The sequence below is a fragment of the Spermophilus citellus genome, assembly GCF_964194105.1.
Source record: "Spermophilus citellus genome assembly, chromosome: 2".
Taxonomy (NCBI): Eukaryota; Metazoa; Chordata; class Mammalia; order Rodentia; family Sciuridae; genus Spermophilus; species Spermophilus citellus.
Window position 1 is genome coordinate 39593104 of NC_138183.1, and position 13876 is coordinate 39606979.

The 13876-nt window shown below is 44.3% G+C and overlaps 1 protein-coding gene across 2 annotated transcripts in view; it reads left to right on the forward strand.

The window, feature by feature from the left end:
* Positions 1–13876, forward strand: part of B4GALT1 (beta-1,4-galactosyltransferase 1) — a 51983-nt gene that overhangs the window by 29922 nt on the left and 8185 nt on the right. For both annotated transcript variants that reach the window (XM_081272377.1, XM_081272378.1), the window contains exon 2: positions 1019–1254. In XM_081272377.1, the coding sequence (XP_081128503.1) occupies positions 1019–1254 (236 nt within the window). The remainder of the gene's footprint in view (positions 1–1018; positions 1255–13876) is intronic.

The window sequence follows — 13876 nt, forward strand, 5'->3', positions numbered from 1 at the left end:
TATCTGGACCTCAACTTTTTACTTTGCCTCTATATTCACTACCTCAGTATCTACCGTCCACAGCTCATCATTGTTTCTTCTGAGCCAAGAGATCTCTTAGTGATCTGATCTGGATCTATGTTCTTCCAGGCCAGAAATTTTGGAGGCATCTCTGATTTTTCTAACTTTCTTCATCCTCTTGGTGACAGTACCCACTACTGCTTCTAAGCTTTTGTTCTTTCCAGCTGTTTCTTTTCTTTCCCCTCAGTCTCTTTTGTGGTCTAATTGCCTCTCCCTATGGAGTTTGATTAACCTCTATATCAGGTCCCTTTACTCCCCACTACCTTCTGATCCGCAGCTGGGTTCCTTCACAGTGACCTACACACACACCCCTCTCCTCAAAACAAGTTTAGAGAGCCACATCAGTCCCTTTTTTTTAAGCCTTCCCAGTTGGCTAGTGACAGAGTTAGGTCTCAAATATAGGATTTTTGAGAAAGGAGTTTCTTTTTTGGTACTGGGGATTGAACCTAGGGATGCTCTACTACAGAATTATATCCCAAGTCCTTTTTACTTTTTATTTTGAGACAGGGTCTACTTTCCCAGGTTGTACATGAACTAGTTATTTTCCTGCCTCAGCCTCCTGAGTAGCTGGGATTATAGGCAGGTGCCACTGCATCAAGCAGAGAAAGTGCTTTCTCATCTATGGTTACTCATGCTTACAATGGCCTGTCAGGAAGTCTGAGCAAAATTATTTCCATTTTCCAGTGGAGTCTGAAGTGCGCCATAGGGTAACCTGAGGTTTGCCCAGCTCTGGAGTGGGTGTGGGGTATTGCTAGAACATAGGGCTTTCAGCACTTAGGGATTTCCTGAGATGATTGTTCACCCTAGTGTTGACTATGGTACCTGTTGCTGGGCACCCTTCCCATGACCACACTGCTGCCCAGAAGGAGATGTCTCCTCTGTAGGTGGGGCTTGGTCATCTGATGTAGTTTGCAGAATAGAGTGAGCTACTAACTTCCCCTTCCTTCCATCTCTCTAGTTGGCCCCATGCTGATTGAATTTAACATTCCTGTGGATCTGGAACTTTTGGCAAAGAAGAACCCAGAGGTAAAGGTGGGCGGCCGTTACACCCCCAAGGACTGCATCTCTCCTCACAAGGTGGCCATCATTATTCCATTCCGCAACCGGCAGGAACACCTCAAGTATTGGCTGTATTACTTGCACCCAATCCTGCAGCGCCAGCAGCTGGATTATGGCATTTATGTTATCAACCAGGTGAGGTCTGGAAAAATGTAAAGAGGGAGGGAAAGTATATGTGCCCATATGTGTATAATGCGTGGCGGGAGAAGGGGAGTAATTTCCTAGACACCTGCATTTTATCGTGCAGAGCCAATGGTACCACCACTACTTTATTTAAGCAGTATAGATGAGCTAAATGCCAAACAATGTCCTTGCTTGTTGCTATAAGCTCTGTTAACTAAAGGGAATTGCTGGAGTGTTTTTTTGCATATTTGTTTGTTTGGGTTTTTTTTTTTTTAAGTTAGCCCTCCAGCAAAATTGAGAGACAAAAATGCAAACCCTAATTATCCCAAAGTAAAGCACTGATTATTTCCTATCTTTGGGTAGCTGTATACTTCCCTGTTATTTTTAAAAAACAAAAACTGCCCATTTAGATATCAGACTTCTAGGCAGCTTTAGAATTTATCCAGTCAGACAATGTCTTCTGGGGCACCCACAGGAGACAGTGAGCTGAGCTGAGGCCACATGCCTGCATGCCAGCCTCTGGTGAATTTCTGGGAAAGTCTGACTCAAGGCCATTGAGAGGCCTGTGGACTGGGCTGAGTCTGAGAAAGAGTTCTCAGTGTATATCTGATCGGTGCGTGTGCTGGGCTTTAGTCCTGCTTAGGAAACTGATGCTGACAGCACCATCAGCCCCCATAACCACAACCTGGAGAATCAGACTGAGCATTTTTATTGAAATAACTTTGTTTATTCCAGTCTGCTTGAGGAGTATTATTATATTTCCAAGAGTATAACTTTGGTATTTTCAGTTTATCCCAAATATTTAAATTCATGTCCTTAGGCTATAATCTCTTAGGTACAATGACACATCTGATTTACCAAATTTCTTTGAAATTCATTTGAAGAGACAGAGTATGCTCATTTCTACAATGCCCATGTCCAACTTTCATTTCAAGATGCACTCTGGGTCATCTTGAAGTAGTAAGATTGTTGGCAGTTTACTGCTTCCATTAAAATAGAGGAACTTTGTGTGCCTTCCCTTGGACCATAAGAGAAGCTTGAAACAACAGTCTGTCCATTCAGCACTTCTGAGGATTGCTGTGGCATGGAGCTGCATCATTTATTACAGAGAGAGTCTCAAGAAGTCTAAATTCTCAGTCTTACCTGTCCTGAAGTTTCCAACCCACTTTTGACAAGTGGGACCTTTCCAGGCAATAATTTGTTATCAATCCCAAATAGCATGTGATTGGGCAGTAACTGCCAAATGCTTTAAAACTCAGAGGAAGGAAAGAGCGGTGACCTTAAAGAACTGGGATGTAAATTAGGTTCTAAAGGCTGGGGGAGATATGAGCATTTCAGCTGTAGCCCGTGAATGGGGACCTCAAGGAAGAAAGGAGCCTTTACATTCCTGGAGATGGAAATAATCAGTGGAATGGGAAATCTCCAGAGTCTCTAGGGCCAGATATTAGAGCTGAGCCCATCAGCCAGAGAAGGGCAGAACAAGTCCTATTACCAGGAAATTGAAGATAGAAGAGCAGGGGTGGCAAAGCCCTTGAGGCTGCTAAGTAAGGTATAGATCAGGGTCCTTTGAATACCTGTAAACAAGACAGCCACAAAGTTGTGATTCATCTTGGAAGAATTCTAGAGAATGTAAGAGTAAACAGATAAATATTCTGCAAAATGCAGGTCACTTCAATCCAGCAAGTGTTTGTTTCAAAAAGTCCTGTCAAGAAGCATTTGTCTGGTGGAGTACATGATGTGGAGAGTCATGTTAGATTCATTCCACTGTCTTTCCTATCTCCCTTCCCTTCATTCTTTTTTGTCTAATCCACTTAACTTCTCTTCTCTCCACCCCCCTCCCCCTCTCCCCTCCACCCCCCTCCCCCTCTCCCCTCCTACATCCACAAGACTGGGATCCCAATTAGAATAAGACTTACTCCATGTTTGTATAAATATGTCAAAATAAATTCTACTGTCCTGTATAACCAAAAAGAACAAATAAAATTAATTAATTATTCTCCCACGTTAATCTCAATTATTAAATACAATATAAAACAAACAGTAAAATTTAGCCATCAGTTTAAGTACCTACAACACAATTTATATAGATAATATAGCAGGCCTGGAATGCCATTTAACACATTGATCATAGCAAGATTCAGGATCCTGTTCATTATTAAAACAATGGCAATGAGCACCTAGAAGAAGTCATCATTACCAAGCACCAGCAAGGATATGCCAACTGCATCTTTTTTTTCTCTCTGATAGTTGTTATACCAGTAGCTGAGTGATACACTGTAGACACAGTTTGGTCAGATCTTATTCAGCAAGGCATCTGATGGCCTCCCACACATCTGCTTTGAGCAGATGATAGACCGTTGTGCTCTGGGTAGTAAGAGTTAGATTAAAACACATATTTGGTAAAGAAGGTAATAAAAGTGAGTTAATGATGCTGCTGAATTTTTAAATTCAGCTGCCCGTGGTCAAGGAAGACAAGAGGAGAACATGCTAATGTATAGCTATGTTGAATTTTAGGTAAATGTGAGCATGCCCTGTTTAACTGAAGTCAGAACAAATATTGGATCAGTAAAATTAAGCCACTAGCTTAAGTACCTGTAACAAAATTTATGTAGATATACAGCAGGCTTGAAATAATAGTTTTCTGAATGTTTTACACTAGCTACATGCCACTGCCTATCCAAATCCAAGTTGGCATAACTAATCAACCTAGCATGGACCAGCAGAATCACTGTGTTAGCTAATACTGGACACTGGTTAAGATGCCCCTGCCCCTTTAAGATTAGAGAGAAATAATTCTTAAAATCAAAGTAGCCTCTGAGATACCCAGTCCAGGGTTCCTATATACATTTGAGGAACTCAGATCTCATTCTTGCAGATTCTTCAGTGTGCACTGGCATACTGTTATCCCCAGAAGAATTTCCCAAGCTTGTCTAACCAGAGAACTGTTTTTGAAGAATCATCTCAAGTGACAAATGCTTTGTGAATCACACTTGGGGGGATAGCAGGCCTAAATTAACACCTCTTCCCTACTACCTCTTTACTTTCTTTGAATACCAGGAATTCCCCATTCCTCTTCCCACTTACAACTTACCATAAAAAAGTATTTTATTTTTTGAAGCTGGAGATGTAGCTCAGTGCTAGAGCACTTGCCTAGCATGTATGGGCTCTGGGTTTGATCCCCTCCCCCAGTGCCTTGCCTCCCATATTTAGTCTTTCAAATATATTCATCCCCTTTTTCCTGTCTTATTAGTATCAACTCCCATATTTTCCTTTTCTTCCAAGGGTTGACTTTCCACCAGGAGAATCCTGCCCTCTTTTCCCTCTCCTGCAGCTGATCTTATATCTTCCATTCCAACTCCACCCTAATTATCCTTTTGGGAAAATGTGATCAGAGTCCATATAACCAAGCCAAGAAGCAGCTTGAAGTCTGCCCTCCTTTCCAGGAAAGAAAATTATCTAATACATAATAAAATGGTGATAGGAACCCAAACCTTGAAAAAGAAAAGTGCCCCATTTAGACCACACCTTATGTACAAATTAGAAACTTCCTGTGTTCTCTGCTTTATGCTCATATTCTAGAAGAGGATAAAAGAGATTTGGAGTGCCAGGCTTTGACTCTTGCCGATTATTTGTTGAGCAAATAAACCGGATGGGCTCTTTGGCTTCATTAGAGCCTTTTACTTATCCCCATTCTAGACATCTGGTGTCATTTTAACTCTTCAGTGTCAACACCCTACTTGAGATTAGAAACAAAATCACTTAAAATGGAAGTGGCCTCTGAGATATCTATTCTAGGGGTTCTCAAACAGATTTTTTCAGTACCGAACTTTTTTCTGCCCCATTGAAGAATTACACAATCCCCCATTTACAGCAGGTCACAATAGTGCTGTTCTACTTGAAGTGGGAGCGCTGCTTTATCTCTACCTCCTTAGTTTCTAGAACTTCAGTATTTGCTAGAACTTGCCCAGACCCCAGAAGCCAGACTGAAAATTTCTGCTCTGCGTCACAGGTGAGGAAACCAGGACTCAGATATAGCAAGTGACCAGTAGAAAGTTACATAAATAACAGTAGGGCTACATGGCTCAAACCCCACCCAGTGTCCTCTCACTGTATCACAGTAACTCTCCTTGTGGTCATTTAGTCTCTTCCCTCTGGGTGTTTCTCAAAGCCCCGTGTCCAGGCCTGGGAGTGAGCTCCATGCTCAGACCACCAGGGTTCAGCTCTGGCTCTGCCACTTCACAGTCAGTGACCTTAGGTAGCTATGTAAGCTCTTCAGACCTGAGTTTCCTCCTTGGTAGGCACATGTGAAACACCTGGCACATGATAAACTCTCAGTAAATATTAGCTGTTAACTGCTATGATTTGCGTCTTTCCTCTCCACCCTCCATTCTTCCTTCCTGTTGTCTTTACCTAGTAGTATGGTGATACATTCTTAACTGCTCACCCTGTTCCCTGTTTCACTTGATAGTGCCAGCATCAGGACCTTGCTTCCATTTTTTGTGGGTTCCATGGGATCAGAGGATAGTGGGTAATGGGTAATGGTGTGGGTCAGGTGTCAGAATCTCAGAGGACTCAGGGACCAACTATGTAAGCTCCTTCAGAGGAGGATTGTATCTCAAGGCCACAGACAGGGTGAACTTTCACAAGTTTTGTGGCTCGTACTCCTGTCCATAGGAAGCTATTAACACCCTTGTTTGCTGTTGGCCCCTCTAACCACCATAACAACTTCAAAATAAGGGTGTTGGAGGGATGAGCAGGAAGGATGTTACCAGTTGAGATGGAGAAGAGCAAGCATGATTCTTTGTCCTCAGGGTCTCCGCTCCTCCTCCTGCCTTAGCCACCAGTGTGTGGGAATCCCATTAGGGTCTCTTATAGTTTGGATCTGGAATGTCCCCCAGAGTCTTAGGTGTTAAAAAGCTTTGGGGAAGTGATTTCGATCACAGGGCACTAACTTCTTCTATGGATTAATATACTGATGGATTAAAAATTTGATGGTATTATTGGGGAGGTGGTGAAAACTGTAGGAAGTGGAGCTCAGTTAAAGGAAGTAGGTCAGTGAGGGCATGTCCTGGAAAGGTATATCTTGTCTCCAGTCCCTCTCTCTCTCTTTGCTTCTTGGCTACCATGAGCTGAGAAGCTTCCTTCCACAGAGCCCTTCAGCCATGATGTTCTGCTTCACTTCAGACGCAAAAGCAATGGAACCAACTAACCATGAACTGAAACCTCTTAAACTGCGAGCCAAAAGAAATCCTCTTATTAAGTTGTTTTTCTCAGATGTTTTTTCCCTGCGACAAAAACCTGACTAACACGGGGTCCCAGAACATACCTCTCTTGGATCCAAGAGTGCTGCTCTGAGACTTGAACTCCTACCTTAAATCCGGCACCAGGACCTTGATGTAGAGATGGATGTCAGAGTGTGAACTGGAATGTACATTGTACTTCCTCATACTTCAGCCAGGAAAGGAAGCTATAAAACCACCCAAGGTGAATGAAAGGCAGGTTGCCACCTGTCAGTACTAGTCCTGAAAAGTAAAATACAACATGCTTATGGGATTGCCCCTTATAAAAATTACAAAATGGGTGAGGAATGCAGGCATAGCTGGCCATGTACGTGCATCATAACTGTGACAGCCCTTTGCCCCTGAATCGCTAACCAGGAGTGGTATCTCTGGTTCCATTACATACTTTCTGGTGCCTCTGGTCTCCTCACTCAGCTGCCCCAAGTCTTTCTAGTTTTGACTATGTTATTCCCTCTCTTAAAATCTTATGCATGACCCCACTGATCACAGGCAAGGGTTGAAATGGTCTAAAGCCCTGAACTTGGCATCTGAGACCATCTGCTGTCTGATGCTGATCTACCTCCAGCCCCTTCCTCCTCATCCCACTTCACACACTGTGTGCCACAGCCACACTGGACTCTATCCTCATCCTGACTTCTGTTCTCCTGTTTTTGCCTTTTCTTGTGTTGTCCTCTCTGCCTGCTTTCCTCCCCCAGGGGCGTCTTTCTAAACATTCCCCCCCCCCACACACACACACCTCATTAGCTCTAAAGACTAGAACTGTCTTCTCCCTCCCTATTGTTCCCAGGCTACTTGGAAGTTTCTAAAAAGGAATGATTATCTGTGTTTGTACTCATGCCAGTCCCTGGTCTCCCAGTCCCTTCTCCTTCCCGCCTCCCTGACCATGCAGCTCTTATAGAGTCCACTATAGACTTGATTCAGAGCTTGGAACATGGACCTGTGACTCCTGCCCATTTATTTCTACCCACTCTCAGGACCCCTTTGTCTGGATCCTCTGGCTGGGTCTGTACCTCTTAGAGGTGAAGCCTCCTCTCCTGTCCTGGCCAGATAGTGACCCTTGGGAATCTGCACAGGCCCTCCCTGGGGCCTCTCCCTTAAGCTTCCTGCTCAGTGTTGACTAGGGTACAAGCTGCCTGTGACACAGTCCTCAGGGTGACCACCCTTTTAGGAAAACTATGGACAACCTCATTTTGACCACCATAGCCCTCCAGTGAGCCAAATGAGTCTCATTGTTCCTGCTTAAGGAAGAATGCAAAATGCGGAGACAGGATTTGGACAAAGGTTACCTGAGGGGCTGGGGATGTGGCTCAAGCGGTAGCGCGCTCGCCTGGCATGCGTGCAGCCCAGGTTCAATCCTCAGCACCACATACCAACAAAGATGTTGTGTCCGCCGAGAACTAAAAAATAAATATTAAAAATTCTCTCTCTCTCTCTCTCTCTCTCTCTCTCTCTCTCTCTCTTTCTCTCTTTCTCTCTCTCTCCTCTCTCACTCTCTCTTTAAAAAAAAAAATAAATAAAGGTTACCTGAGGCCTAAGGAACGCCTCACCTTACCTGTTTACTACCAGAACACCCCACATATACATGCCAGTGCAGTTTTACTAGGTCACAAGAGTTGGGTGGAGTGAGGCAGTAACAGACACAGAGCCCCTGAGAACCTTACCTACTTATTATACTGCCGGATAGACCCTGGCCTAAAGGGCTATGGGAATGTATAGGGAGTACCCAGCTTGCTGCCCTGAGGAATCTTTGGCTTTGAAATTTCTTCACTCTCCTTTTCATCTGTGCCCTGTTTTACGGTGGTAGGAACTATTACAAGGCTGCTCATGTGTGGATCTGGAGAAGCCCTTTGTATCCTCAGTGCATGAGAGTATCTGTCCAGACAGCTGTTCCTACACATGGTCAAGATCAAGTGAGGATGAAGCAGACCCATGGGTCCACCCTAGTAGTGAGGACTGCTGCCTGAACTGTGACCCCAACTGTATTGGTTTCTGTCTTGATCATCTATCTCTGTGTGCCAGCCCTCACCCCTGCCTTCCATTTCCTCCTTGAGCTGTTTGTGCCCAAATGGATACATGTAGGGATGGGGCTCTTACCTGCAGCCTCCACTTCATTTGGGCTTTTGGGCCTCTCTAGGTGGAAGTGGCATGGGAGAGCTGATGGGAGAGCTGATGGTATCTGTACCTCTACTATTTGAGTGCTGTCCCTTTGCTCTGTTCTCCCTTCACTGGCTATGTCTCTTCATTCTCCTGGGGAATGTGTTGAAGCACTTACTGATACTCACATTGCTGGTGAATTGCCTCCCTGGACATTGTTCTGGGAAATTCCATTTTCTCTCCACTCCCCTTGACTCTGTGACAAGGAAACAACTAGGATGCTGTCTCTTCCCTCAAACAGGGGTGGTCAGAATGGGATCCTTTTCTTTTATAGCCTTGACACATGCCTCTCTCTCCCTTTTACCTCTCTCCCTTGCATCCATCCTTCTCTCTTTTTTTCCCTTCTAGCGGGGGCCTTTTGCGTTTACTTGTTAATCCTGCTTATAGCAAAGCAAGCTGAAGGAGGACTCCCTCTCTGTGGTCTGCTTCTTAATCTCCACCTACCTTCTCTTCTGTATTCTCCGTCTCCTATAAAGAAAGAGAAAGGAAGGCCGACTTAACTGCTGCTGCCACCCTAACTGCTGCTGCCATCGCTGCTGCCACCACCGCTGCTACCACCCTGGTAATGTCCTCAAATCAAACTCAGCACCAAGGCCCTGCTGGTTAGAATATGTGAATAATTCTGTGAGTGTGCTGCCTCTCGCCCTGTGGTCTCCCAGGCAAGGGAAGGGCTTGTGTGGGCTCATTTGGAAACACTGAGATTGCTGGAAGCCTGATCATTGTACAGAAGTCTGAGAGACTTTGCCTTCTTTTAATTAAACCAGAGTTGAGCTCATTCCATATGTATATAAATATTTGTCTTGCTTTTTTAAAAAATTCCATATCATCAGCATCTTCCCATGTTATTTCATGGTATTCATATTCATTATGTTCCATGCCTTCCTAGTAGTTGATCACAGAGTTCTTAGAAGAAAGTTCTTCTATCAGAAGACTGTAAGTAGGGCTGGGGATGTGGCTCAAGTGGTAGCGCGCTCGCCTGGCATGCGTGCGGCCCGGGTTCGATCCTCAGCACCACATACCAACAAAGATGTTGTGTCCACCGAAAACTAAAAAATAAATATTAAAATTCTCTCTCTCTCTCTCTTTCTCTCTCTCTCTCTCTCTCTTTTTAAAAAAAAAATAAAAAATAAAAAAAATTATTGGCATACAGCTGTTCATATTAAAAAAAAAAAAAAAGAAGAAGAAGACTGTAAGTAATACCATACTGGACATCTTTGAGTCTGATGTTTACTCCGTGTTGGCTTCTTCCACATTTAGGATTATCTCCTAGGCTAGATTTTCAGATGTAGGATTATGGGTTCAGAAACAGTTTATATGTTTTTGTAGTTTTTTTGTGTGTGTGATAGTGAGGATCGAACCCAGAGCCTTGTGCATGCAAGGCAAGCACTCCCAATTGAGAGCTATATCCCCAGCCCTTGTTTTTGTAGTCTTAATACAGATGGCAAATAAATTTCTGAAAGATAAGCCTTTATCTGAAAAGTATTTTTCTCCAACTTTCTTTTAAAGAGAGAGAGAGAAAGAGAATTTTAATATTTATTAGTTTTTGGCAGACACAACATCTTTGTTTGTATGTGGTGCTGAGGATCGAACCCGGGCTGCACGCATGCCAGGCGAGTGCGCTACCGCTTGAGCCACATCCTCAGCCCTTTCTCCAACTTTTATCTTAAACATTCTGGAAGTATTAATGCCACCCTCTTATGTATTCTGCAGAAAGGAAGAATGGTCTCAGTGCCTCTTTGATAAGAAGCAGGCATCCCACTCTGGCTTCTGTGGAGCTGGGTCAAAACTCTCCACAGTGTGTGCCTCATCCAGAATCCCTGCTGAGTTGTTGGTTCTGTGAGCTCTGTCCCTTTGGCCTATGTCCTATGCAGCAGGAGTCAAGGATGTGGTGTTCATTCTACTCTTGTGAGTGATTACTTTGGCTGACAGAGAGCTGTTTCCTTAGCCTGGTTCCTGATCCTAAAGGATCCAGTTCTTACACTCATTGGATGAAGAGCTATGTCTCAAATCCAAGTTCTGTTGAAGTTTGTGTCTAAGTCCAGGATGACCATATTATTATGGTTAAATACCAGAACCCAACTGCTATGAACTCATGAATGAGTGGATTTTAACCCTCCACAAGTTCAGCATTTGTATAATCCCTGGCTCTTCCCAGTAATTCTCTAGGCATCACCTTCTTGCTGGTCTACTCTCCCAAGATCCACATGTGGGCCTGCAGGAATGCCCAAGCCAGAGCTGCCTCAACCCCTGATCTATCACCACCTTCTCACAACCCACTCGGCCAAGTTCCTTTCTCTGAATCTGAGTAGGCACAGAAAAGCACTAGGATGTGTCACTGCCTAGGATGCTGCCTTTTCTAGATCTGTGGTATTAAGAGCCTGGGGTAACTGTGGGCCCCAGGGGCAGAGGTGGCTTTATGATAGGCCACCCCTCATGCATGTGTATGGGCGCAACATCATCTCTCTTATCCTATGGAAATTCTGATTCACTGCGAGTCTTGGCAGCAACCTCATTGCTGCTGTGTCTTTTGATGGAGGAGAGGCCAGGTCTTTCCCCAATCCATCATGGTCTGGGGATATGCCTGTTAGTGACACACATGGGCCTGTCATCCAGGGAAGGCAGGGTGGTTGGTCAAAAAAAGATCTTATAGAGACAGTTAGGACTTGGACATGGTGTGGAGGCATGGCTTTCTGTAGTTGGTCATCTGTCAGGGTTACCTTACCTACAGCAAAGATTTTCCTGGGGATTAGACCAGACTCTGGTACCTGTCCTAAAACATTCCCAGCACCCTCCTGTCCAAAGGCTGCTTGCAGGTACAGTACACATCCCCTGATGAGCCTCTGTATAGAGCCCCCAGGGAGGTATTTTCATCTTACCTTGTCCATGTCTCTCACATGAATCATACAACAGTTCCTAACTGGTCTCCCTGCCTTTATTTGGATTGAAGCACAAATCCCTCCTTGACATGGAATTATTCTTTAAGGCTCTCTATGACCTAAATAAAGATAAAGACTAAGTACCTTAGCAAGTGCCCAGCTTGCCTCCAACCCTATGATTTGGTCCACCTCTACCTTCAGGTATCATTCTGGCTTCACCTATTCTGATTTTCTTGTAGTTACTTGAATGCACTCTTTTCTTCAGAGCCTTTACAAATTTTCTCACCATGCAATGGACTTCTCTGCTCCTAGAACTGTCTTCTCCCTCCCACACCCACCCTCTGAGTTTGGTCTCATTCTGCAATGGCCTGTGCTCAGTTATTTGGGGATTATATATTACCCCCTGCCTTTTTATCCTTCTCTTCTCCCTCTAAGAGCAACCAGTTGCCCTGGAAAGAAAGGATAACTATAAATCTTGTCTACCAATATAAGGTGAAAGCCCCCTTTAAAATCTGGGGCTTTGCCAGGGGCAGTGGTGCACACCTGTAATCCCAGCAGCTCAGGAGGCTGAGGCAGGAGGATTGTGAGTTCAAAACCAACCTCAGCAACTTATCGAGACCCTATCTCAAAATAAAATATAAAAAGGGCCTGGATTGGGGCTAGGATTGTGGCTCAGTGGTAGAGTGCTTGCCTAGCATGTGTGAGGCGCTGGGTGGGTTGGATTCTCAACACTGCATATGAGTAAACAAAATAAATTCCATTGACAATTTAAAAAATTTTTAAAAAACAGGTGCGCTAGGGGCTGGGGATGTGGCTCAAGCGGTAGCGCACTCGCCTGGCATGCGTGCAGCCCGGGTTCAATCCTCAGCACCACATACAAACAAAGATGTTGTCTGCCGAAAACTAAAAAATTCTCTCTCTCTCTCTCTCTCTCTCTCTCTTACAAAAAAAAAAAAAAAAAAACCCAAGGGTGCTGGGGATGTTGCTTAGTGGTTAGGGTTCAATCCCTGGTACCCCCATCCCACCCCACCCCCCAAAAAAAATCTGGGCTTTAAAATGACACCTGCTCCCAGTGCTGGCTCCTTTTCACCAAGTATGAATTTCCATGCATTTCACAGATCTCTAAAGGTTCCTGACTTTCTTCTGCTGTTGAAGATTAATCATGTGAGCCACAGACTTATTAACTTAAGCCTTAATCCTTATTTGAAACTCTCCATCAGAAAAACAGGATTTGGGGGAGGAATCTTGAAGCTGGTTAGGAAGGGCATGAGTGAACACCAGAAAAGGTGGAGTCTCCACATTGGATCCTTGAGAGGCATTTTGAAAGGACTGATGGTTCAAGGTGGATGGTGTTGTGATAGTAGCTAACTTGTCACCATGTGTTGTCTCATTTAATACAATCCCCATGACATAAAATAAGAAACTAAGTCTTAGAGGTGTGATATGCCCAAAGTTACTTAGCTAATGTGAAGAAGCTGGTGTTCCTGGGATAAAAATGTGTGCATTTGTCACACTTCAATATTTGATGTGGCCTGACAAAAGGTGCCTGATAAATGTGCACTTAAGTGAATGAAATAGCAGATGTAGAGAATGAATATGCCTGGTAAGGACAGGAGGGAATGAGACTCGGGATCTTCCCACCCCTGGGGAAGATAAGGTGGGGCTTGCCAGGCTTGTCTTTCTTGTCGTGAACAGTGAGTACTCAATGTTTCATTTTTCTGGAATTCCACGGAAGAGGAAAACACTCTTTCCTCATCTACTCTTCTATAGGTCTGGTATTCCTAGGGGCTCAGGTAGATAATAGCACGCACTAATGCACTATGTACTTCTTCTCTTCCTGGTTTATACAGATGAGGCCATACTGAGAGGATGGGAGAAACAATGTGTAATTCAGGTTATTTTGGAAAATTTCCTGACCAGTTCTAAGCGTGGGCCAGATGCTGGGGTGCTCTTCTGAGTTGAAGGAGCAGTTAGGGCACCGATAGGGAAAAGGGGCAGAGGAAGGTCTTCTTGGGCTTCTCCTCCAGGTTGCCATTGTTCATGGGACTTGGCCCCAGGGTGCTCTTTCATGATTCCAAATTTTTAGTTCTGAAGAAGGAAAGTTCGCTTAGTTCAATCTCTATGAGGTATCTGATTAAAAAAAAAAAAAAAAAAAAAAAAGCAGTCTTGGCCAGCAAGCCCTGTGGTACAGAGATGGCCATCAAGAGGCCCCTTGCACCAGTTTTGGGGGAGTGTACCAAGAGAAACAGGCATGGCATGAGCTGAGCAGCCAGCCTTGGAGTCTTTTCCACAGGTATAAAAAAC